This window comes from Lithobates pipiens, unplaced genomic scaffold (assembly GCF_037356315.1).
Source record: "Lithobates pipiens isolate NorthernLeopardFrog02 unplaced genomic scaffold, aLitPip1_a1.2 Scaffold_35, whole genome shotgun sequence".
Taxonomy (NCBI): Eukaryota; Metazoa; Chordata; class Amphibia; order Anura; family Ranidae; genus Lithobates; species Lithobates pipiens.
Window position 1 is genome coordinate 2077944 of NW_027507811.1, and position 23630 is coordinate 2101573.

General features: G+C 49.6%; 3 protein-coding genes across 3 annotated transcripts in view; all 3 read right to left on the reverse strand.

Moving 5' to 3' along the window:
• Positions 1-5135, reverse strand: part of LOC143955627 (uncharacterized) — a 48301-nt gene extending 43166 nt beyond the window's left edge. Inside the window, exon 1 of the mRNA XM_077465725.1 lies at positions 2913-5135. Within this exon, the coding sequence (XP_077321851.1) occupies positions 2913-4243 (1331 nt within the window). The 5' untranslated portion in view covers positions 4244-5135. The remainder of the gene's footprint in view (positions 1-2912) is intronic.
• The window catches only part of LOC143955793 (uncharacterized), a 136862-nt gene that overhangs the window by 71198 nt on the left and 42034 nt on the right, over positions 1-23630 (reverse strand). The window lies entirely within an intron of this gene.
• LOC143955327 (uncharacterized) lies at positions 4458-9516 on the reverse strand. The gene is made up of 5 exons (XM_077465398.1): positions 9370-9516; positions 8823-9169; positions 8609-8706; positions 8283-8483; positions 4458-4493 (listed from the first exon to the last, which is right to left on the reverse strand). Exons 2-5 carry the CDS (start codon positions 8905-8907, stop codon positions 4458-4460), a joined length of 420 nt encoding a protein of 139 aa, XP_077321524.1. The 5' UTR covers positions 8908-9169; positions 9370-9516.

The following is a 23630-nucleotide window of genomic DNA, read 5'->3' on the forward strand; positions in this document are numbered from 1 at the left end:
GGGGGGATCTGTAGTGGAGAAGGATCTGGGGGGATCCATAGTGGAGAAGGATCTGGGGGATCCATAGTTGAGAAGGATCTGGGGGAGATCCGTAGTAGAGAAGGATCTGGGGGGATCCGTAGTGGAGAAGGATCTGGGGGGATCCATGATGGAGAAGGATCTGGGGGGAGTCCATATTGGAGAAGGATCTGGGGGGAGTCCATAGTGAAGAAGGATCTGGGGGGAGTCCATAGTGGAGAAGGATCTGGGGGGGTCTATAGTGGAGAAGGATCTGGGGGGAACAATAGTGGAGAAGGATCTGGGGGGAGTCCATAGTGGAGAAGGATCTAGGGCAGTGATGGCGAACCTTGGCACTCCTGATGTTTTGAAACTACATTTCCCATGATGCTCCACTACACTGCAGAGTGCATGAGCATCATGGGAAATGTAGTTCCAAAACATCTGGGGTGCCAAGGTTAGCCATCACTGATCTAGGGGGATCCATAGTGGAGAAGGATCTGGGGGAGTCTTTGGTGGAGAAGGATCTGGGGGGATCCATGGTGAAGGAGGATCTGGGGGGATCCATGGTGGAGAAGGATCTGGGGGTATCCATAGTGGAGAAGGATCTGGGGGGTCCATAGTGGAGAAGCATCTGGGGGTATCCATAGTGGAGAAGGATCTGGGGCGATCCATAGTGGAGAAGGATCTGGGGGGATCCATAGTGGAGAAGGATCTGGGGGGAGTCCATAGTGGAGAAGGATCTGGGGGGGAGTCCATAGTGGAGAAGGATCTGGGGGGATCCATAGTGGAGAAGGATCTGGGGGAGTCTTTGGTGGAGAAGGATCTGGGGGATCCATGGTGAAGGAGGATCTGGGGGGATCCATGGTGGAGAAGGATCTGGGGGGATCCATGGTGGAGAAGGATCTGGGGGTATCCATAGTGGAGAAGGATCTGGGGGGTCCATAGTGGAGAAGGATCTGGGGGGTCCATAGTGGAGAAGGATCTGGGGGTATCCATAGTGGAGAAGGATCTGGGGGGATCCATAGTGGAGAAGGATCTGGGGGGAGTCCATGGTGGAGAAGGATCTGGGGGGAGTCCATAGTGGAGAAGGATCTGGGGGGAGTCCATAGTGGAGAAGGATCTGGGGGGATCCGTACTGGAGAAGGATCTGGGGGGATCCATAGTGGAGAAGGATCTGGGGAGTCCATAGTGGAGAAGGATCTGGGGGGATCCATAGTGGAGAAGGATCTGGGGGGATCCATAGTGAAGAAGGATCTGGGGGGAGTCCATAGTGGAGAAGGATCTGGGGGGGTCCATAGTGAAGAAGGATCTGGGGGGATCCATAGTGGAGAAGGATCTGGGGGGAGTCCATAGTGGAGAAGGATCTAGGGGCATCCATAGTGGAGAAGGATCTGGGGGAGTCTTTGGTGGAGAAGGATCTGGGGGGATCCATGGTGAAGGAGGATCTGGGGGGATCCATGGTGGAGAAGGATCTGGGGGGATCCATAGTGGAGAAGGATCTGGGGGGATCCATGGTGGAGAAGGATCTGGGGGTATCCATAGTGGAGAAGGATCTGGGGGGTCCATAGTGGAGAAGGATCTGGGGGGTATCGATAGTGGAGAAGGATCTGGGGGGATCCATAGTGGAGAAGGATCTGGGGGTATCCATAGTGGAGAAGAATCTGGGGGCAGTCCATAGTGGAGAAGGATCTCGGGGGATCCGTACTGGAGAAGGATCTGGGGGGATCCACAGTGGAGAAGGATCTGGGGGGATCCATAGTGAAGAAGGATCTGGGGGGATCCATAGTGGAGAAGGATCTGGGGGGATCCATAGTGGAGAAGGATCTGGGGGAGTCTTTGGTGGAGAAGGATCTGGGGGGATCCATAGTGAAGAAGGATCTGGGGGGATCCATAGTGGAGAAGGATCTGGGGGGATCCATAGTGGAGAAGGATCTGGGGGAGTCTTTGGTGGAGAAGGATCTGGGGGGATCCATAGTGGAGAAGGATCTGGGGGTTTTGGTAGATCAGAAGCTCAATAATAACATGCAATGCCAAGCTGCAGTTTCCAAAGCGAGCAAAGTCCTTTCCTGTATAAGAGAGGTATGGACTCCAGAGAGGGAGATATCATCTGTACAAATCATTAGTAAGACCTCATCTGGAATATGCAGTTCAGTTTTGGGCTCCAGTTCTCAAAAAGGATATCGGGGAACTGGAGAAAGTGCAGAGAAGAGAAACCAAACTGATAAGAGGCATGGAGGAACTCAGATATGAGGAGAGATCAGAGGAACTGAATTTATTCTCTCTTGATAAGAGGAGATTAGGGGGGATATGATCTCCATGTATAATATATAAGGGGTCCATATAGGGAACTTGGTGTCGAGTTATTCTCTTTACAATCATCACAGAGGACAAGGGGGGACTCTTTACATCTAGAGGAAAAGAGATTTCATCTCCAAATACGGAAAGGTTTCTTCACAGTAAGAGCTGTGAGAATGTGGAATAGACTCCCTGCAGAGGTGGATCTGGCCGGCTCAGTGGATTGCTATAAGAAAGGTTGGGATTCTTTCCTAAATATATATAATATAACTGGGTGACATTTATAGGTAAAGGTGATCCGGAGAAAATCCGATTGTCTCTCGGGGGATCAGGAAGGAATTTTTTCCCCTGCTGTAGCAAATTGGATCATGGCTCTGCTGGGGTTTTTTCGCCTTCCTCTGGATTAACTGTGGGTATAGAATTGTGTATATGGGATTGTATGATATTATCTTTTCTGGTTGAACTGGATGGACTTGTGTCTTTTTTTTCAACCTGACTAACTATGTAAGACATTTCCCGCACTCACTAATACACCTCGAGGGTTGTGTGGGACCCCCTGATGTACAGGAAGACAGGACTTCAGTGAGGAACATTTCCCGCACTCAAGACAGGAATACGGCTTCTCCCCCGTGTGCAATTTCTGATGTCTGTAAAGATTGGACTTCTCTGGAAAACATTTCCCACACTCAAGACAGGGATACGGCTTTTCCTCTGTGTGCCTTCTCTGATGTCTGTTAAGATGGGACTTTTCTGGAAAACATTTCCCACACTCGGGGCAGGAAAACGGCTTCTCCCCCGTGTGAGACCTCTGATATCTGGAAAGATGGGACTTCATCGAAAAAAGTCTTTTGCACTCGGTGCAGGAATACGGCTTCTCCCCCGTGTGAGATCTTTTATGAACATGAAGAGAGCATTTCCAATGGTAACACTTCCCGCACTCAGTACAAGCAAACCGCTTCTGTGTTGGAAGGACGGCACCATCCCGCACAGTCTGAGGTTCCTCGGGATAAGAGGAATACGATGGTCCGGCACCGTCCCGCACAGTCTGAGGTTCCTCGGGATAAGAGGAATACGATGGTCCGGCACCGTCCCGCACAGTCTGAGGTTCCTCGGGATAAGAGGAATACGATGGTCCGGCACCGTCCCGCACAGTTTGAGGTTCCCAAGGATAAGAGGAATACGATGGTCCGGCACCGTCCCGCACAGTCTGAGGTTCCTCGGGATAAGAGGAATACGATGGTCCGGCACCGTCCCGCACAGTCTGAGGTTCCTCGGGATAAGAGGAATACGATGGTCCGGCACCGTCCCGCACAGTCTGAGGTTCCTCGGGATAAGAGGAATACGATGGTCCGGCACCGTCCCGCACAGTCTGAGGTTCCTCGGGATAAAAAGAATACGATGGTCCGGCACCGTCCCGCACAGTCTGAGGTTCCTCGGGATAAGAGGAATACGATGGTCCGGCACCGTCCCGCACAGTCTGAGGTTCCTCGGGATAAGAGGAATACGATGGTCCGGCACCGTCCCGCACAGTCTGAGGTTCCTCGGGATAAGAGGAATACGATGGTCCGGCACCGTCCCGCACAGTCTGAGGTTCCTCGGGATAAGAGGAATACGATGGTCCGGCACCGTCCCGCACAGTCTGAGGTTCCTCAGGATAAGAGGAATACGATGGTCCGGCACCGTCCCGCACAGTCTGAGGTTCCTCAGGATAAGAGGAATACGATGGTCCATCTACACTGTGTGGTGCCGGATGGACATTTGAGGTAGTCGGGTTCTCTCCTGGACTATACTGTGTGATGTCCTCATCTTCTACTTTACAGTCTGGAGACAAAGTGAGACAATCCTCTGAGGTTTTCCTCATCTCCCGTCCATCTACTAAAATAGAAATACAAATATTATTACTAGACATGAGCTGATTGGTTCCCCTAAACCAGGACTCCGCCCACATCAGGCAGCTTTGTCTCTGAGGATCTTACAATTCCCCCCTCAAGGTAACTAGTAAATGGCTCCTCTGATCTCCTACCAGATCATTTCTTTATTCATGAACCTTAGTCAGAGAGGGAGGAAACAACGAGAACTGTCTTCTATAGGAGTGACAAAAAAAAAAATGGCGGATCCATTGAAAACTTGGAAAACATATGATTTCAATGGATCAACCATTTTTAGATTATACAAACCTGGTGTTGAAACAGATTTGCCTGAACAATAATGTCCCATTTCACAAAACAAAGAAGATATTTTCCTATCTTTGGTGGGTAAAGAAAAGCGACAGACAGCCTTAGACAAAAGGGTTATACAGACTGTTATCACGTAGAAATCACCCTCGTCCAGCAAAACCCATTGTGTTAGATTTTAGGAGCTGTGTAGATACCTAATCCATCTCTAAATATCCACTGAGTTTGTCCAAAGTTCACTTCAAATGGTGCAGTCAGTATTGTGTTTAAAATACATGTGGTTATAAGTCATTCAAATTATACATATTATATTCCAGGCCACAGATACGATTACAATTTTAGTATCTACTGACCTAATGATAATTCTGTTATAAGGTAAAAATATAAAGGTTGTGACTTAGGACAAATTATAAGTAGAATTGTTTAACCACTTCAGCCCCGGACCATTTGGCTTATTATTACTAGACATGAGCTGATTGGTTCTCCTAAACCAGGACTCCGCCCACATCAGGCAGCTTCGTCTCTGAGGATCTTACAATTCCCCCCCTCAAGGTAACTAGTAAATGGGTCCTCTGATCTCCTACCAGATAATTTCTTTATTCACGGACCTTAGTCAGAGAGGGAGGAAACAACGAGAACTGTCTTTTATAGGAGTGACAGTGATGAGGGGATTATAGGACGAGTGTCAGGAGTATGTAATGTACAACATGGAGTATACAGTTTTAGGGGTCAGGACTCATAATATTGACGATCAGTAAACAGTGGAAGATGAAATGATTACTGGAGACAAGTTGCAGAGGTCCCACACCGCTCCTCCCATCTCCTGAGACTGCATTCAGTGACTTGGGTGTGAGACTATACAGACATATCCCTCCACCCGGCACAGCCAGCAAATAACAGAGCAAGTAACCCCGGGGGGGATTGTTCTGTCTGAGGTCTTGTTAGATCCAAGGATGGGGCAGAAGATCCAAATCATATACCCCAGGTGTCTAGGTCAAGCAAACCCTATGGTGAAATACAACATTGTGCTGCCAGCTGATCCCCAGAATCTCCATAAATCCAGTCTAGATACATAAATTGTGTCGGCAGCACAGAGAAGGAAGATTATCGGAGAGAAATCCAGGAATACAGGACGGGGAACACAGCTCAGGAAAGTGACCAGGGGATTACAGGCTGATATCACCCAGCCCCCGCCCTACTCTGGACTAGTGATGGCCGAACAGTTCGCCCGGCGGTCGGTTCGTGGCGAATTTCGGCTGTTCGCGGTCCGCCAGTTCGGCGGACTATTGGCGTCGTTCGCCCGGCGGACTTCCGTGTTTTTACTGTGTAAAGGAACTTTGACCTGATGACACATCCATCATGGGGTACAGGACAGCCAATTGAGACATGACAGCACAAGGTCACTTGGACATTCCCCCTAACCTATAAATACACCCGATCCGGCGGCCATTTTACATTCTTTCTTCTGTCACTATAGGGAGAGGTTGCTGTGTGGAGTAGGGAGAGATAAACCACTAGCTATTTGGTACACAAAAGTTATTTTCAGGACTGGTATAGGTGTTAGGTGTATATAGGTTTGCTGTGCTACTGATTCTTGCAGCAGCCTGAGTGTCTTTTGTCAGTTTAGAGAAAGGGACAGAGCGCTGTGTCTGCTGATATTTTAGGGACAGCCAGATTAGTCATCATCATCATCATCATCATCATCATCATCATTAGCTGTTACTATCAGGTCCACAAAAGAGCTATTCCAGTAACCAGTAATTGTTCCAGTCTCCTCTTTTTTGCCACTTTGTATAGGGACAGGAAGGAAGCAGTGTGTCAGGCAGTGAGGGTCAGTTTAAAGAGTTGCTGTTACTATTAGTTCCACAAAGGTTCTTTTCAGGACTGGTATCAGTGGTACGGTAATAGGCTTGTACACGTATAATATTCTTTCTTCCAAATATAGAAAGAATATTATACTTGACTGCTGCCCTTCTGCTGCAGTCTGCTAATCATTCACAACTCACTTGTTCCACAAAGGTCCTTATAAGGACTGGTAACTTGGTCTGTGTAGGGTGCTACAGTACATAGGGTTGAGTGAGGTACAGTCTGCTGTTCTGTAAGGACCGCTATCGGTCCACAATACATAGGGTTGAGGTGCACTACTGCTGACCGCTGCCCTATACTGCAGCAGTCCTTCATTGGTATAGGGACTGACGTACAGTCTGCTAATCACTAACACACAACCTGCTTGGTCCACAAAAGTTCTTATAAGGACTGGTAACTTGGTCTAGGGTGCTACAGTACATAGGGTTGAGTGAGGTACAGTCTGCTATTCTATAAGGACTGTTATCGGTCCACAATACATAGGGTTGAGGTGCACCACTGCTGACCGCTGCCCTATACTGCAGCAGTCCTTCATTGGTATAGGGACTGACGTAAAGTCTTCTAATCAGTCACACACAACCTGCTTGGTCCACAAAAGTTCTTATAAGGACTGGTAACTTGGTCTGTGTAGGGTGCTACAGTACATAGGGTTGAGTGAGGTACAGTCTGCTGTTCTGTAAGGACTGTTATCGGTCCACAATAGATAGGGTTGAGGTGCACCACTGCTGACCGCTGCCCTATACTGCAGCAGTCCTTCATTGGTATAGGGACTGACGTAAAGTCTTCTAATCAGTCACACACAACCTGCTTGGTCCACAAAAGTTCTTATAAGGACTGGTAACTTGGTCTAGGGTGCTACAGTACATAGGGTTGAGTGAGGTACAGTCTGCTATTCTATAAGGACTGGTATAGGTCCACAATACATAGGGTTGAGGTGCACTACCTTCTTTCTTCATTTGGCTCACTTCCTTGTCCCAAAAAAGCACACCGTACTATATGCCCCTACCCTCCTCTTTGAAGAGGTTGAGCGGTGTCATATTTCTACTGGGGCTGCTTATGATATCCCTGTGCTGTGCTGACTTCCTCCTGGGGGTTCTTATTATGAGGGGATCACACCATCCCTGTGCTGTGCTGAGTTTCTCCTGGGCCTGCTTATTATGAGGGGCTCACACCATCCCTGTGCTGTGCTGACTTCCTCCTGGGGGTTCTTATTATGAGGGGATCACACCATCACTGTGCTGTGCTGACTTCCTCCTGGGCCTGCTTATTATGAGGGGATCACACCATCACTGTGCTGTGCTGACTTCCTCCTGGGCCTGCTTATTATGAGGGGATCACACCATCCCTGTGCTGTGCTGACTTCCTCCTGGGGGTTCTTATTATGAGGGGATCACACCATCCCTGTGCTGTGCTGACTTCCTCCTGGGGGTTCTTATTATGAGGGGATCACACCATCCCTGTGCTGTGCTGACTTACTCCTGGAACTACTTACGGTGCTGCTGTCAGTGCTTTATGTCACGCTTCTGATGTCAGTGCCCTCTATATCACGGTGCTGCTGTCATTGCTGTATGTCACGCTGCTGGTGATCATCTCCTGCACCCTCTTCTTTGCCTACCCTGGTCCCTGACCTTCCCTCTCCTCCATTGCCTTCATGCGCTCCACAGTCCTGAATTGTCAGAACAATTTCCCATATAAAAAAAGAATGCTTGTAGTTATTGATCCCAAATTCACCTCATACATGTGTTATGTCATTGGCCATGTGGTGGGACTATGTTTGCCCAGCTAATAATTATTTTGTGGCTGCAAATTTGACCTAAAAGGTTTGCGAAGTTCGCCTCCCATTGAAGTCAATGGGGCCCGCCGCGAACTTTCGGTTTCGCGAACTATCGGCCGCGTTCGCGGTCCGCGTTCGCGAAACGTCCCATCGGAAGTTCGGACCATCACTACTCTGGACCAATCAGTGAGCAGTATTGAGGGAAGGAATGTATTTAGTGTTAATGACCCACCTGTGCTGATCTCTGTAGGAGTGTCCTCCTCTATAAATGTCCCCGTTATTCCATCCTCCTCCATAGACTGCTGATCATCCCTCACATACCTCTCTTCTTCTTCTGATTTCACCTCAAATTCTATATCCATTGGATCTCCACTCTAAACCAAGAAAATGAGAGAGAAAATATCATCTGTAAGATAGAAGATTTATTATTGTGACATCACATACAAAATCCACACATCATCTCCACCAGTCCATGTTTTAGATGCTCCATCCCACCAACCTTGTAACAGTGAGGGATGGTGTGACCTTCCTGTGTGGAATCCCGGGAATACAGAGGACGGGGAAATCTCTCTGGTGGGTTCCCATTACTGGATCCATCTGTAGGAAACACACACACTGACTGAATACATTGTTTCTATGTGTTTATCAGATGATGGGGGATCTAGGTGGAGCCTCCGTACTGCTCTCTCCTTTACAATAAAGTCTCCTCTTACCCGGTGATGTGAGGGGCGGCTGATTGTCCATCATGACGTCCTTGTAGAGATCCTTGTGTCCTTCTAAATACTCCCACTCCTCCATGGAGAAATAGACAGTGACATCCTGACACCTTATAGGAACCTGACACACACAATGATACAGTCACCATCCAGACACATCCCTTGTCTGTTACTGGATAATGTCCCACAATTCCCAGAATCCTCCTCACCTCTCCTGTCAGCAGCTCCATCATCTTCTTGGTGACTTCTAGAATCTTCTCCATGTTGTGTCTCTCAGGTTTTAGGGAGTCACATGGAGGCACTGTGATGGTCATATGATCCCCGGACTTCACAAGAGGAAATCTCTGTATTGGGGAACCAATAGGAACATCATGTTAGAATCCCAGAATCCTCCTCACCTCTCCGGTCAGGTCTGTGTTTTATTAATAGAGATAAGAGGGATGTCATGTGACCTCCCAGAATCCTCCTCACCTCTCCGGTCAGGTCTGTGTTTTATTAATAGAGATAAGAGCGATGTCATGTGACCTCCCAGAATCCTCCTCACCTCTCCGGTCAGCAGGTAGATGATCTCCAGGGTGAGGTTTAGTATCTTCTCAGTCATGTGACTCCGGTCCTCCTCCATCCTCATTGGTGCCGTCATTTGATCTATACAGGTCTCCTCGTAGACGGATAACTTTGGGAAATGAAAGTAAGAATTATTTGGATGGTGTTGGTCACACAATGATAGGATGGGGGGGGGGGGGGGGGTATTTGGAGGGTTGCTGTACATTTAAGGACTGCTCCCACCATGGGAACACATTTAGTTTGGACTGTTTAGTGTTTTCTACATTTTCAGGAACCCTCTTGGTCTGCCGGATCATATTTTCCCTTTTCTCTGTTGGGTTTCTGAACTGGATTTGATTAGTATTGGATCTGCAGACAAGGAATGATAAATACGATCCTTCCTGTGACTTGTTTGCTCTGAGGCAGTGCTGTGAGGACAATGCCGGGTCATCATGGTGTCCAGGAAGGGGAACTCGCTGACTTTTGGACGGAGTTGCCGGCTAATCAGAATAAATTGCCAGAACTCCCGACTGCAAGACTCCAATCTCCGGTAGCCTTGTGACTAATGTCACACTCTGCAGTAAGAAGGGATTGGATTGGATAGCAGGAGAATGCTGCTGGCCGGGTAGAGAGCTGTAGGGGTGGAGTCTGTTCTCTTCCCTCCAATGGCAGCCCAGTATGGGTAGGAAGATGACAGCAGGGGGAGGGGTTTGTTCTCTTGGTTGCTAAGTATACCGTAGTCTCCAGGACATTGTACGGGGTGGTGGTGGGTTCCTGGGGCTCTGAATTCCAGCTCCGGGCACTGCCAGACCCTGTGTCATGGGAAGGCCCCCCAGATGCACGACACTGACCCCTGAACACCCATTGGGCAATTCTTCACAAACCGCCCTCCTCTAAGAATAAGTGCCCACCGATTGGTGAGAGACTGTCCTGCATTCCGCTTGGTATCTTGAACAATGTTAGTATAAGGAGAAGGTCGCCTCCATTTCCTGGCATGGAGTTCTGTAAGGAGGTCTGAAAAGTAAGAGCAGGTGGGAGGACCATCATAGACCAAGAGCCCCCTTCCCTACCTTAGAGTCCCTCTGAGCCCTACAGCCTCCTCTTCATTCAAAGCCCTGCTGCCCGCCAACCCTATCAAGGGCCCAGAGCCATTCAACTCCACTACCCCCTCAGGGGCCCCAGAGTCCTCTAGTCTCAGCACCCCCATGAGATGTTCCTCAGCTCCTCTACTCTTCTTAGAACCCTCAGTATTTATCTCCCTCTGACCCCAATGATGGAACAGATTCTTCATGGCAGGCTGGGGGATGTTTTCTTTCTCCTGACCAGCAATGTAAGAGGCTCTATACTCCATACTCCTGACCCCGGCACTCCATCATTGTGTTGGCTGCATAGTGTAATGATTGCCCATTGGCTGCCCGTGTAGTGTAATAATTGCCCTTGGTAGGCCATGTATGGTCAGGATGGTCATTGTCTTGTCTATTTATTGTCAGTGCTGTTTGTTTAAATCGGTGGTGCTCAACCTTAGTCCTCAAGTACCCCCAAGACTAGGGGGACCAGACGTCCCGGGTTTCCAGGGACAGTCCCCAGATTGAGGACACTGTCCCCAGTTTTGTACCCGGATTCAGGGGCAGCGTCAGGAACTTGGGGGTGCTTAACCACTAGAGATCCGCGCTATAGCCGAATGACGGCTACAGCGCGGACCTGCTTTGCCGGGACGACGTCTATTGACGTCCCCTGAGGGGCGCGCACGGCGTGCTCTGTGATCGGCGAGTCTATGAGACTCGCCTGATCACGGATCCGAGCAAGGGGTTCGATCCCGACCCCTTATCACGTGATCAGCTGTCAGCCAATGACAGCTGATCATGTGACAAAACAGAGCCGGTAATCAGCTATTTTTCCTCCTCGCGAGAAAAAAAAAGCTGATCACCGGCGGCCGTGATCGGGACATCAGTCCCAATCATGGCCAGCGTATCAGTGCCCACCTGCCCGTAACCCCCAGATAATTAAAAAAGTGCCACCCAGCAGTGCCCATATTGCCCCCCAGCAGTGCCTACAGTGCCACCTATCAGTACCCACAGTGCCACCTATCAGTGCCCAGAGTGCCACCTATCAGTGCCCACAATCTGCCTCAACAACATTGCTGCACCTCAGTGCCACATATCCATGCCCATCAGTGTCATCTACCAGTGCCCATCAGTGCCACCTATCAGTGCCCACAGTGCCACCTATCAGTGCCCACAATCTGCCTCAACATTGCTGCACCTCAGTGCCACATATCCATGCCCATCAGTGTCATCTACCAGTGCCCATCAGTGCCACCTATCAGTGCCCACAGTGCCACCTATCAGTGCCCACAATCTGCCTCAACATTGCTGCACCTCAGTGCCACATATCCATGCCCATCAGTGTCATCTACCAGTGCCCATCAGTGCCACCTATCAGAGCCACCTATCAGTCCCATCTATCAGTGGTACCTATCAGTTCCCCTTAGTGCCACCCATCCGTGCCACCCATCTTTGCCCATCAGTGCCGCCTTATCTGTGCCCATCAGTACTGCCTTAACTGTGCCTATCGGTGCCACCTTATCTGTGCCTATTAGTGTCGCCTTAACTGTGCCTATCAGTGCCCACCAGTGCCGCCTATCAGTGCCCACCAGTGCAGCCTATCAGTGCCCACCAGTGCAGCCTATCAGTGCCCACCATTGCCGCCTCATCAGCGCATTTCAATGAAGGAGAAAAATGACCTGTTTGCAAAATTTTATAACAAACTAAGAATTTTTTTTTTTTATTTTGCATCTTTTTTTGTTTGTTTAGCAAAAAATAAAACTCCGAGCTGTAACTAAATACCACCAAAAGAAAACTCTATTTGTGGGAAAAAAATAATAAAAATGTCATTTGGGTACAGTGTTGTATGCCCGCGTAATTGTCATTCAAAGTGCGACAGCGCTGAAAGCTGAAAATTGGTCTGGGCAGGAGGCGGGGTTTAAGTGCCCAGTAAGCAAGTGGTTAAAGCGGTGGTGCTCAACCTCAGTCCTCAAGTACCCCCAATACTAGGGGGACCAGACGTCCCAGGGTTTCCAGGGACAGTCCCCAGATTGAGGACACTGTCCCCAGTTTTGTACCCGGATTCAGGGGCAGCGTCAGATAGGAACTTAGGGGTGCTTAACCACCTTCACCAATTCTTTAAGAACCCCCCCCCCACACACACACACACAGCACCCCCAATATTCACATACCAGATTTTCTATTTGTTACAAAGTTTTTTTTTTTACATTTTATTCTACCTGTAAATCCTGTACTGACGTCAGGAATCTGGGGACTCTTTCTTTCCTGTGCAGGGAATACAGCGGCTCCTGCCCCCATATGCCCAGCAGGTAGATTTCAGAGGCAGATTGATATACAGCCCCTTTGCTGTCTTCTCAGCCAATAGGAAAGTGCTGCCCCCCCCCGCCCCCCCCCCTTTCTCCAGCCCGCCTTCTTTGAGTTGTGAGATGCGGGGAGAGGAGGACATGGAGGGAGAGGAGAGAGCTCAGCCCTGCCATAAAACAGAGAGATTATCCAGCTCCTGGCTGCAGGGAGGAAGTTTCCCCTACATTTTCAGCATGAAGGGCACATGCTGGTTTCTGCAGTGTGGGCATAGTGGAGATTAGGTGGGCATAGTGGAGATTAGGTGGGCATAGTGGGCAGCTTCAGAGAACAAAGCTGTATTCTGACACCAACAAGGCTTTTGGTAAAGCTCCTCCTTGTGGGGTGGACAGAGCACAAACATCCTGCATTACTTTCTACCAGCAAAAAGCTCCATGGCTATTACAGAGACTCTGACGGGGGAGAAAAGAATGCAGGATCTCTGTGTGTTCTGTCCATCCATCTACTTTCCTTATCTTTGACATAAACATCGCTGGTATTACAATACGAGATAAATAGATTGAAAAAAGGATTTTGCCCTCTGGTGTTATTCTAACGCTGCTTCCCGATCTTTAGAAACAAGCCAGGTCTCTCTCTTGCACATAGGTGGGTGAGGTGGGTGAGGTGGGTGAGCCATAGGTGGGTGAGCCCATTCTGTTACATTTCCTCCATCCAGGCAGCCCAGGTGCAGTGTACCGCGGTCCTTTATACAGTGGTGCGATCATAAACATAAATACAGCAGCATACAACTATTCATGACAGTGACAGGCTGTACGTTGCACCCGGGCTGCCTAGATGGAGGAAACTCTACAGCAATTACACGGAAGGGGCTCAGCCACCTGTGTGCAAGAGAAAGAAATCTCAATAAAAGTAACGTGTACTTTCCCTCTGTACTATCTCTCCCTTCTCATGTCATGCAACCTATTCAAGAGAATCAGCCAATTCGCAACTGTGCACTCCATGTGCCCTGTGCTCCGTACATAGCACCCTCCTGAGCTCTGCACTCCCTACGTAGCACCCTCCTGAGCCCTGCACTTCCTACGTAGAACCCTCCTGAGCCCTGCACTCCCTACGTAGCACCCTCCTGAGCCCTGCACTCCCTACGTAGAACCCTCCTGAGCCCTGCACTCCCTACGTAGAACCCTCCTGGGCCCTGCACTCCATACGTAGAACCCTCCTGGGCCCTGCACTCCATACGTAGAAGCCTCCTGGGCCCTGCACTCCATACGTAGAACCCTCCTGGGCCCTGCACTCCATATGTAGAACCCTCCTGGGCCCTGCACTCCATATGTAGAACCCTCCTGGGCCCTGCACTCCATACGTAGAACCCTCCTGGGCCCTGCACTCCATACGTAGAACCCTCCTGGGCCCTGCACTCCATACGTAGAACCCTCCTGGGCCCTGCACTCCATACGTAGAACCCTCCTGGGCCCTGCACTCCATACGTAGAACCCTCCCGGGCCCTGCACTCCCTACGTAGAACCCTCCTGGGCCCTGCACTCCCTACGTAGCACCCTCCCGAGCCCTGCACTCCCTACGTAGCACCCTCCCGAGCCCTGCACTCCCTACGTAGCACCCTCCCGAGCCCTACTCTCCCTACGTAGCACCCTCCCGAGCCCTGTAATCCCTACGTAGCACCCTCCCGAGCCCTGCACTCCATACCTAGCACCCTCCTGAGCCCTGCACTCCATACCTAGCACCCTCCTGAGCCCTGCACTCCATACCTAGCACTCCATACCTAGCACCCTCCTGCGCCCTGCACTCCATACCTAACACCCTCCTGAGCCCTGCACTCCATACCTAGCACCCTCCTGAACCCTGCACTCCATACCTAGCACCCTCCTGAGCCCTGCACTCCATACCTAGCACCCTCCTGAGCACTGCACTCCCTACGTAGCACCCTCCTGAGCACTGCACTCCCTACGTAGCACTCTCGTGAGCACTGCACTCCCTACGTAGTAACCTCCTGGGCCCTGCACCCCATATGTAGCATCCTCCTAAACCCTACACGTACCATCCTCCTGAACCCTTCGCCCTGCACGTAGCATCCTCCTGAATCCTGCATGTAACACCCTCCTGAGCCCTGCACTCCATACATAGCACCCTCCTGAGCCCTGCTCTCCATATGTAGCACCCTTGTGAGCCCTGCACTCCCTACGTAGCACCCTCGTGAGCACTGCACTCCCTACGTAGCACCCTCCTGAGCCCTGCACTCCCTACGTAGCATTTTCCTAAACCCTACACGTAGTATCCTCCTGAACCCTTCGCTCTGTACATAGCATCCTCCTGAGCCCTGCACTCCATACATAGCACCCTCCTGAGCCCTGCACTCCATAAGTAGCACCCTCCTGAGCCCTGCACTCCATAAGTAGCACCCTCCTGAGCCCTGCACTCCATAAGTAGCACCCTCCTGAGCACTGCACTCCATACGTAGCATCAATGTGCAAATAATGGGGAAACCCCCGACATACAGCATCTCACAAAAGTAAGTACACCCCTCAGTGACATTTCTTCTCTCTTTTCATGTGACAACACTGAAGAAATGACACTTGTCTACAATGTAAAGTAGTGAGTGTACAGCTTGTATAACAGTGTAAATTTCCTGTCCCCTCAAAATAACTCAACACACAGCCATTAATGTCTAAACCGCTGGCAACAAAAGTCAGTACACCCCCTAAGTGAAAATCTCCAAATTGGGCGCCAAGTGTCAATATTTTGTGTGGCCGCCATTATTTTCCAGCACTGCCTTAACCCTCTTGGGCATGGAGGTCAGCAGAGCTTCACAGGTCACCACTGGAGTCCTCTTCCCCTCCCCCATGATGACATCACGGAGCTGGTGGATGTTGGAGACCTTCCCCTCCTCCACCTTCCCTCTGAGGATCCCCCACAGATGATCAATAGGGTTTAGGTCTGGAGACATGCTTGGCCAGTCCATCACCTTTACCCTCAGCTTCTTTAGCAAGGCAGTGGTGGTGTTGGAGGTGTGTTTGGGGTGGTTATCATGTTGGAATACTGCCCTGCGGTCCAGTCTCTGAAGGGAGGGGATCATGCTCTGCTTCAGTATGTCACAGTACATGTTGGCATTCATGGTCCCCTCAATGATCTGTAGCCCCCCAGTGCCGGCAGCACTCATGCAGCCCCAGACCATGACACCCCCACCACCATGCCTGACTGTAGACAAGACACACTTGTCTTTGTCCTCCTCACCTGGTTGCCCCCACACACGCTTGTCACCATCTGACACCAAATACCTTTATCTTGGTCTCATCAGACCACAGGACATGGTTCCAGTAATCCATCTCCTTAGTCTGCTTGTCTTCAGCAAACTGTTTGTGGTCTTTCTTGTGCATCATCTTTAGAAGAGGCTTCCTTCTGGGATGACAGCCATGCAGACCAATTTGATGCAGTGTGCGGCGTATGGTCTGAGCACTGACAGGCTGACCCCCCACCCCTACAACCTCTGCAGCAATGCTGGCAGCACTCATACGTCTATTTCCCAAAGACAACCTCTGGATATGACGCTGAGCACGTGACCTCAACTTCTCTGGTGGACCATGGCGAGGCCTGTTCTGAGGGGAACCCGTCCTGTTATAACGCTGTATGGTCTTGGCCACCGTGCCGCAGCTCAGTTTCAGGGTCTTGGCAATCTTCGCAATACGCATTTCGAAAAGGCTTAAAAGCCCACTATTATTTACCAAAAGTAATGAAAATTCCACAGACACAGGTACCCAAACAGGGGTTCTTCTCCAGCAAAAACAGAGAACACAGAACCACCTGGTTCTCTCAGCTTGTAGTCCTAGCTCCCAGCTCTCTGGTTCTCATGGCTCACTCAGCCTTTAGCTGTAGCACCTCACTGCATGGGCCCACCACTAGCCTCCGTATAGGGGTTCTCCTGACACCTTGGGCTCTCTCACTCTCCTGAGACTTACGGACTCCCTCCAGTCCTCTGGACTCTCTAGTCACCTCAGTTTTCTCAGTCTCCCCAGATTCGCACAGCTGTCCCAAATTCTCCAGTGCTGTGGGCGACAAATCCCTCCAACATGGGGTGCCTTTGCCCAAGTGGGTCACCCCTCCTGGCTGGAGCACACACCTCTCCGCAAACAAAGGCTCTGTCTCCAAATTAGAGTTTTAAGTTATGGTCAGGCCTGGCTTATAATGAATCTGCACACTTGTCCACTCACATGGCCTGTATGTCTACAGCAAGACCTGGACACAGGATTGAAGGCTTCGTCCCATCCAAGACACTCTGAAGCCTTCAAACCCAAGACCCCAGCTCTCTGGTTCTCCTGGCTCACTCAGCAGGGGTTCTTCTCCAGCAGAAACAGATAACAGAGAATACCGAACCACCTGGCTCTCTCAGCTTGTAGTCCTAGCTCTCAGCTCTCTAGGTTCACTCAGCCGTTAGCTGCAGCACCTCACTGCTAACCTCTGGATAGGGGTTCTCCTGACACCTCGGCCTCTCTCACTTTCCCGAGACTTACGGACTCCCTCCAGTCCCCTGGACTCTCTAGTCACCTCAGTTTTCTCAGTCTCCCCAGATAAGCTGTCCCAACTCCTCCAGTGCTGTGGGCAACAAATCCCTCCAACATGGGATGCCTTCTCCCAAGTGGGTCACCCCTCTTGGCTGGAGCACACACCTCTCCGCAAACAAAGGCTCTGTCTCCAAAAGAGAGTTTTAAGTTATGGTCAGGCCTGGATTATAACGGATCTGCACACCTGTCCACTCACATGGCCTACAGGTCTCCAGGAAGATCTGGACACAGGATTGAAGGGCTTGACCATGCATCTACGTCAGCAGGACAGAAAACACTCTACATGAGCAGGTAAAGTCTTGACCGTGCAGAGGCCCCAGTAAGACAGGAGTAACTCTAGATGCACAGGTGGGTGATGCAGGAAGTGAGGTCAGGAGCCAGAACCAGAATCATGTAGAAGAGATCATTCAGGAACAGGAGCTGAGGCGAAGGTAAAGAGGTAGAACCATGATCATGCACAGGAGGTAAGTCAGGAGCAGGAGAGGAAAAGAGGTCAGGAGCCAGAACCAGGATCATGCAAAGGAGATAATTCGGGAACAGTAGCAAAAGTGAGGTCAGGAGTCAGAACCAAGATCATGCACAGAAGCTCAGTAAGGAACAGGAGTGGAAATGAGGTCAGGAGTCAGAACCAGGATCATGCACAGGAGGTCAGTCAGGAACATGAGCGGAAGCGAGGTCAGGAGCCAGAACCAGGATAATGTACTGGAGGTCAATCAGGAAGAGGAGCGGAAATGAAGTCAGGAGCCAGAACCAGGATCATGCACCGGAGGTCAGTCAGGAAAAGTAGCAGAAGCGAGGTCAGGAGACAGAACCAGGATCATGCACAGGAGGTCAGTCGGGAACAGGAGAGGAAGCGAGGACAGGAGCCAGAACCAGGATCATGCACAGGTGGTCAATCAGGAACAGGAGCAGAAGCGAGGTCAGGATCCAGAACCAGGATCATGCACAGGTCAATCAGGAACAGGAGCGGAAGCAAGGTCAGGATCCAGAACCAAGATCATGCACAGGAGGTCAGTCGGGAACAGCAGAGGAAGGGAGGACAGGAGCCAGAACCAAGATCATGCACAGGAGGTCAGTCTGGAACAGGAGCGGAAGCGAGGACAGGAGCCAGAATCAGGATCATGCACAGGAGGTCAGTCCGGAACTGGAGCGGAAGCGAGGACAGGAGCCAGAATCAGGATCACGCACAGGAGGTCAGTCGGGAACAGGAGCGGAAGCAAGGTCAGGATCCAGAACCAAGATCATGCACAGGAGGTCAGTCGGGAACAGGAGAGGAAGGGAGGACAGGAGCCAGAACCAAGATCATGCACAGGAGGTCAGTCCGGAACAGGAGCGGAAGCGAGGACAGGAGCCAGAATCAGGATCACGCACAGGAGGTCAGTCGGGAACAGATGCGGAAGCGATGACAGGAGCCAGAACAAGGATCACGCACAGGTGGTCAGTTGGGAACAGGAGCGGAAGCGAGGACAGGGGCCAGAACCAAGATCATGCACAGGAGGTCAGTCGGGAACAGGAGCGGAAGCAATGACAGGAGCCAGAACCAAGATCATGCACAGGTCAATCGGGAACAGGAGCGGAAGCGAGGTCAGGAGCCAGAACCAGGATCATGCACAGGAGGTCAGTTGGGAAAAGGAGGGGAAGCGAGGTCAGGAGACAGAACCAGGATAACGTACAGGAGGTCAATCAGGAAGAGGAGAGGAAACAAAATCAGGAGCCAGAACCAGGATCATGCACCGGAGGTCGAAAGCATGGTCAGGATTTAGCCAGGGTCATACACAGGAGGCAGGCAGTGAGTGAGGTTCGATGGACAAGCCAAAGTTAGAAGCAGGAGAGAAGACAAGACAGGTCCAAGGGCAAGCTGGGTCAGCAACAGGGAATCCAAGAATACAGCAAGACACAGGGGCACATGAACGGGGAAGCACAGGAACGGGGAAGGATGACAATAATCCAGCAACTTTTGGACCAGACAGCTGACTTCCAGTAGGCCTCTCTTCGGCTTCACCCACTAGCTTCTAAAAACTTCTGGTAGCTTCTAGAGCCAAGGAGAGGTACCAGAGGCCCGATCTGTAGAGTTCCTCCAGCCTGACCTACAGTAAACCCTGACCAATTACCCAGACAGCTACTGAGTAAGAATAAATTTTCCTCACAACTAGACTGTACACTAGAGGGCGCTACAAGTGGTTGGATTAACCACTTGCTTACTGGGCACTTAAACCCCCTTCCTGCCCAGACCAATTTTCAGCTTTTGGTGCTCTCACACTTTGAATGACAATTACTCAGTCATGCAACACTGTACCCAAATGAATTTTTTGTCCTTTTTTCCCCACAAATAGAGCTTTCTTTTGGTGGTATTTGATCACCTCTGGGGTTTTTTCATTTTTTGCGCTATAAATGAAAAAAGACCGAAAATTTTGAAAAAAAACGCATATTTCTTTGTTTCTGTGATAAAATTTTGCAAATTATAAAAAAAAATCATAAATTTTGGCCACAATTTATACTGCTACATGTCTTTGGTAAAAATAACCCAAATTAGTGGATATTATTTGGTCTTTGTGAAAGTTAGAGAGTCTACAATCTGTGGTGCGAATCATATAAAACTGATCACACCTGATGTACTGGTGACCGATCTCATTTCTTGCGACCCGAACAAGTCAGGAAAGTACAAATACCCCCCAAATGACCCCTTTTTTGAAAGTAGACATTCCAAGGTATTTAGTAAGATGCATGGTGAGGTTTTTGATGTTGTCATCTTTTTCCCACAATTCTTTGCAAAATGAAGATTTTTTTTTTTTTTTCTCACAAAATTTTCAATGTAATAGGTTATTTCTCTCACATGGCATGTGTATACCACAAATGACACCCCAAAATACGTTCTGCTACTCCTCCTGAGTATTACGATACCAAATGTGTGAGACTTTTACACAGCCTGACCACATACAGAGGCCCAATATTGAAGTAGCACCATCAGGCGTTCTAGGAGCATAAATTACACATTTCATTTCTCAACCACCTGTTACACTTTTGAAGGCCCTGGAGCACCAGGACAATGGAAATGCCCACAAAGTGACCCCATTTTGGAAAGCTAACACCCCAATGTATAATCTATGAGGCATATTGAGTCTTTTGAATGGTTTATTTTTTTCCAGAAGTTTCGGGAAAATGTGGAAAAAAATTAAAACGCATTTTTTTTTACGCAAAGTTGTCCATTTATAAGATATTTCCAACACATAGCATGTACATAGCAAAAATGACACCCCAAAATACGTTCTGCTACTCCTCCTGAGTATGGCAATACCAAATATGTGAGATTTTTACACAGCCTGGCCACATACAGAGGCCCAACATGCAAGGAACACCATCAGGTGTTCCAGGGACACATAGCATGCACATACCAAGAATTACACCCCAAAATACATTCTGCTGAGAAAAGAGTAAACAAAAGATCACCTGTGGTTTTAGCAGTGCAGTTGTCCACAGGATGATAGCACTGGTCCAGGCAGCAGGCAGGGACTTGGTCAGCAAAAGTGAACACAATTTTCCAGGCAACAGGCAGGTATACTGTCCATAGTCAATATTGGCAGCAGGCAGGGATACTGTCCATATACAGTCCAAGGTCAGTGCAGGCAGAGATCGTCAGCATTGCCAAAATATTGGTCCTGGTAGTAGGCAGGAACATGGTCCATCCATGTGGTGTGGTCAGTTCATGCGACAGGCAGAGGCATGATGGTATAGGTCCTACAGGCAGCAGGCAGAAGTAGGGCCTTGTTCAGGACAGAATGGGGATAGGGGTAGAGGCTTCTCCCACCCAAATCTCTTTGAAGCCTCCGAGTCTCCAGACCCTAATCTAGGAATGAGAAAACAAAGGAAATTGTCTTCTTCATCCAAAAAAAACTATTCTGGAGCCCCTCACATATGTGAGACCCCTGTTATGAATCCCACTAGTCCACTGAGAGGGTACAAGATCAGTCCAAGAGGCAGGCAAAAGGCATGGTCAAACAGTCCAGGGTCAGTTCCAGATCAGGCAGAGGTATGTACAGAATCAGTAGGCAGAAGCGTGGTCGAATAACAGTCCAGGGTCAGTTCCAGATCAGGCAGAGGCATGTACAGAATCAGTAGGCAGAAGCGTGGTCGAATAACAGTCCAGGGTCAGTTCCAGATCAGGCAGAGGCATAAACAGAATCAGTAGGCAGAAGTGTGGTCGAATAACAAGCCAGGGTCAGTTCCAGATCAGGCAGAGGCATAAACAGAATCAGTAGGCAGAAGTGTGGTCGAATAACAGTCCAGGGTCAGTTCCAGATCAGGCAGAGGCATAAACAGAATCAGTAGGCAGAAGCGTGGTCGAATAACAAGCCAGGGTCAGTTCCAGATCAGGCAGAGGCATAAACAGAATCAGTAGGCAGAAGCGTGGTCGAATAACAAGCCAGGGTCAGTTCCAGATCAGGCAGAGGCATAAACAGAATCAGTAGGCAGAAGCGTGGTCGAATAACAAGCCAGGGTCAGTTACAGAGCAAGCAGAGACATAAGGGGTGTGAAGGTAAATGGCAGGAAGTGAGGGTTATGGTTACCATACTTCACTAATAATTCACTGAAGTATGGTAAAGGTGGAAACAGTCACCTATGCAGAGGCCTGGTTGGGAAGGGCATTGGGCACAATGATAAGTGGTGTCTCTTCTCACTCCTCGTTTGCTGCACACCCGACATTTTTTCTGATGTCTTCGGCCTGTTGGTCTGGGAGGGATTTTATCAGGAAAGTGGCGTTCAGAGAGTCTGCTAATTACATCGGATTGAATGTTTTGTGGTGGGCCGTTGAGGTATAGAAGGGCAGTGGTGATTTCCTCCTGGTAGCCAAGGAAGGGTATGGGTCTTTCTGTGGATTTACGATAGATTACATACGTGTTGTATATGGCCAAATTAAAGAAATAAATTGAATTTTTTTTTATACCACTTGTATGTTCTTCTCGTGGCAAGATAGGGTTCGAGCATCTGGTCGTTCAAGTCGACACCCCCCATGAACATGTTGTACTCATGGATACAAGTGGGTTTTTGTATTGGGCCATCCCTCCTGGTGATCTCAATAAAAGTGTTGTAGATCGAAGAAAGCATGTAGACATCCCTTCTGTCCCTCCACTTCACAGCCAAAATGTCCTCGTTCCGTAAACTCGCCGCTTCGCCTTTTCTTAACCTTTTGTTGACGAGGCTTTGAGGAAAGCCCTTCCGGTTCGTTCTTACGGTGCCACATGCTGGAGTTTGCATTCTATGGAGGTTGCGGAACAGGGGTAAACTTGTGTAAAAATTGTCCACATACAGGTGGTAGCCTTTCTCCAGGAGTGGGTTTATGAGTTCCCAAACAACTTTCCCACTCAATCCGATGTATTCGGGGCAATTAGGGGGATGTAGCTGGGTGTCCTTCCCTTTGTATACCATGAAGGAATATGTATACACTGTGGCTCGGTCGCACAATTTATACATTTTCACCCCATAGCGGGCCCTTTTGGAGGGAATAAATTGCTTTAGGCCCAGCCTGCCAGAAAATTTGATCAGGGACTCATCCACACATATGTGTTGGTCTGGGGTAAACAACTGGGGGAAGATCTCAGAAAAATAATTGATTAGCGGCCGAATTTTGTAAAGTTTATCAAAATTTGGGCCATTCCGGGGAAGGCACTGGGTATTGTCGTTAAAGTGTAGGAATCTCATTATCATGAGATATCTGGTCCGGGGCATTATTGAGGAAAAGATGAGCATGTGATAGATGGGGCGGGATGACCAATATGCACGTATTTCATTTTTATTGTTTAGTCCCATACAAAATGTGAGGCCCAAATTTTTTTTAAACTCCTCCACTGTTAGGGCTCTCCACTTGTAGGGACGGGCATAAGAGGACGTTGGGTTGCTTTCAATAAATTGTTGGGCATATAGGTTGGACTGGACCACAATGGATTCAAGCATGTCCTCTGTAAAAATTAAGTGGAAAAAGTCCATCAGGGAAAAATTGTGTGTCCACCTGGACTCCTGGGTTGGCAGTGAAAGGGGGAACGTTAGCTTCTCCTGAGTTAGGAGGAAGCCACAAGGGGTTCTGGAGGGAATAGGGAAGGCTGGCACGGGACCTAACCCTTTGGGGCCGAGTTGACACACTGGTACTTGGCATTTGCAGAGGTATGGTGGTGCCGGTGGATGGCACTGGGTTGCTGGTGGATGGCTCTGCGGTGCTGGTGGATGGTAGCGCCTCCTCACCAGTGCGCCTTCGTCTGACGGGCGGACTATCATCTTCCTCCTCTGAGGCTGTCATGGTACCGCTGCTGAGGACAGGCTCGTAGTCCACGTCA

Coding starts and splice junctions, on each gene's coding strand:
- LOC143955327 (XM_077465398.1), bottom strand. CDS start 8,907: ATGGAGGAGTGGGAGTATTTAGAAGGACACAAGGATCTCTACAAGGAC. Junction 8,707..8,822: donor GCCGCCCCTCACATCACCGG/GTAAGAGGAGAC, acceptor TGTTTCCTACAG/ATGGATCCAGTAATGGGAAC. Junction 8,484..8,608: donor CCATCCCTCACTGTTACAAG/GTTGGTGGGATG, acceptor TTCTTGGTTTAG/AGTGGAGATCCAATGGATAT.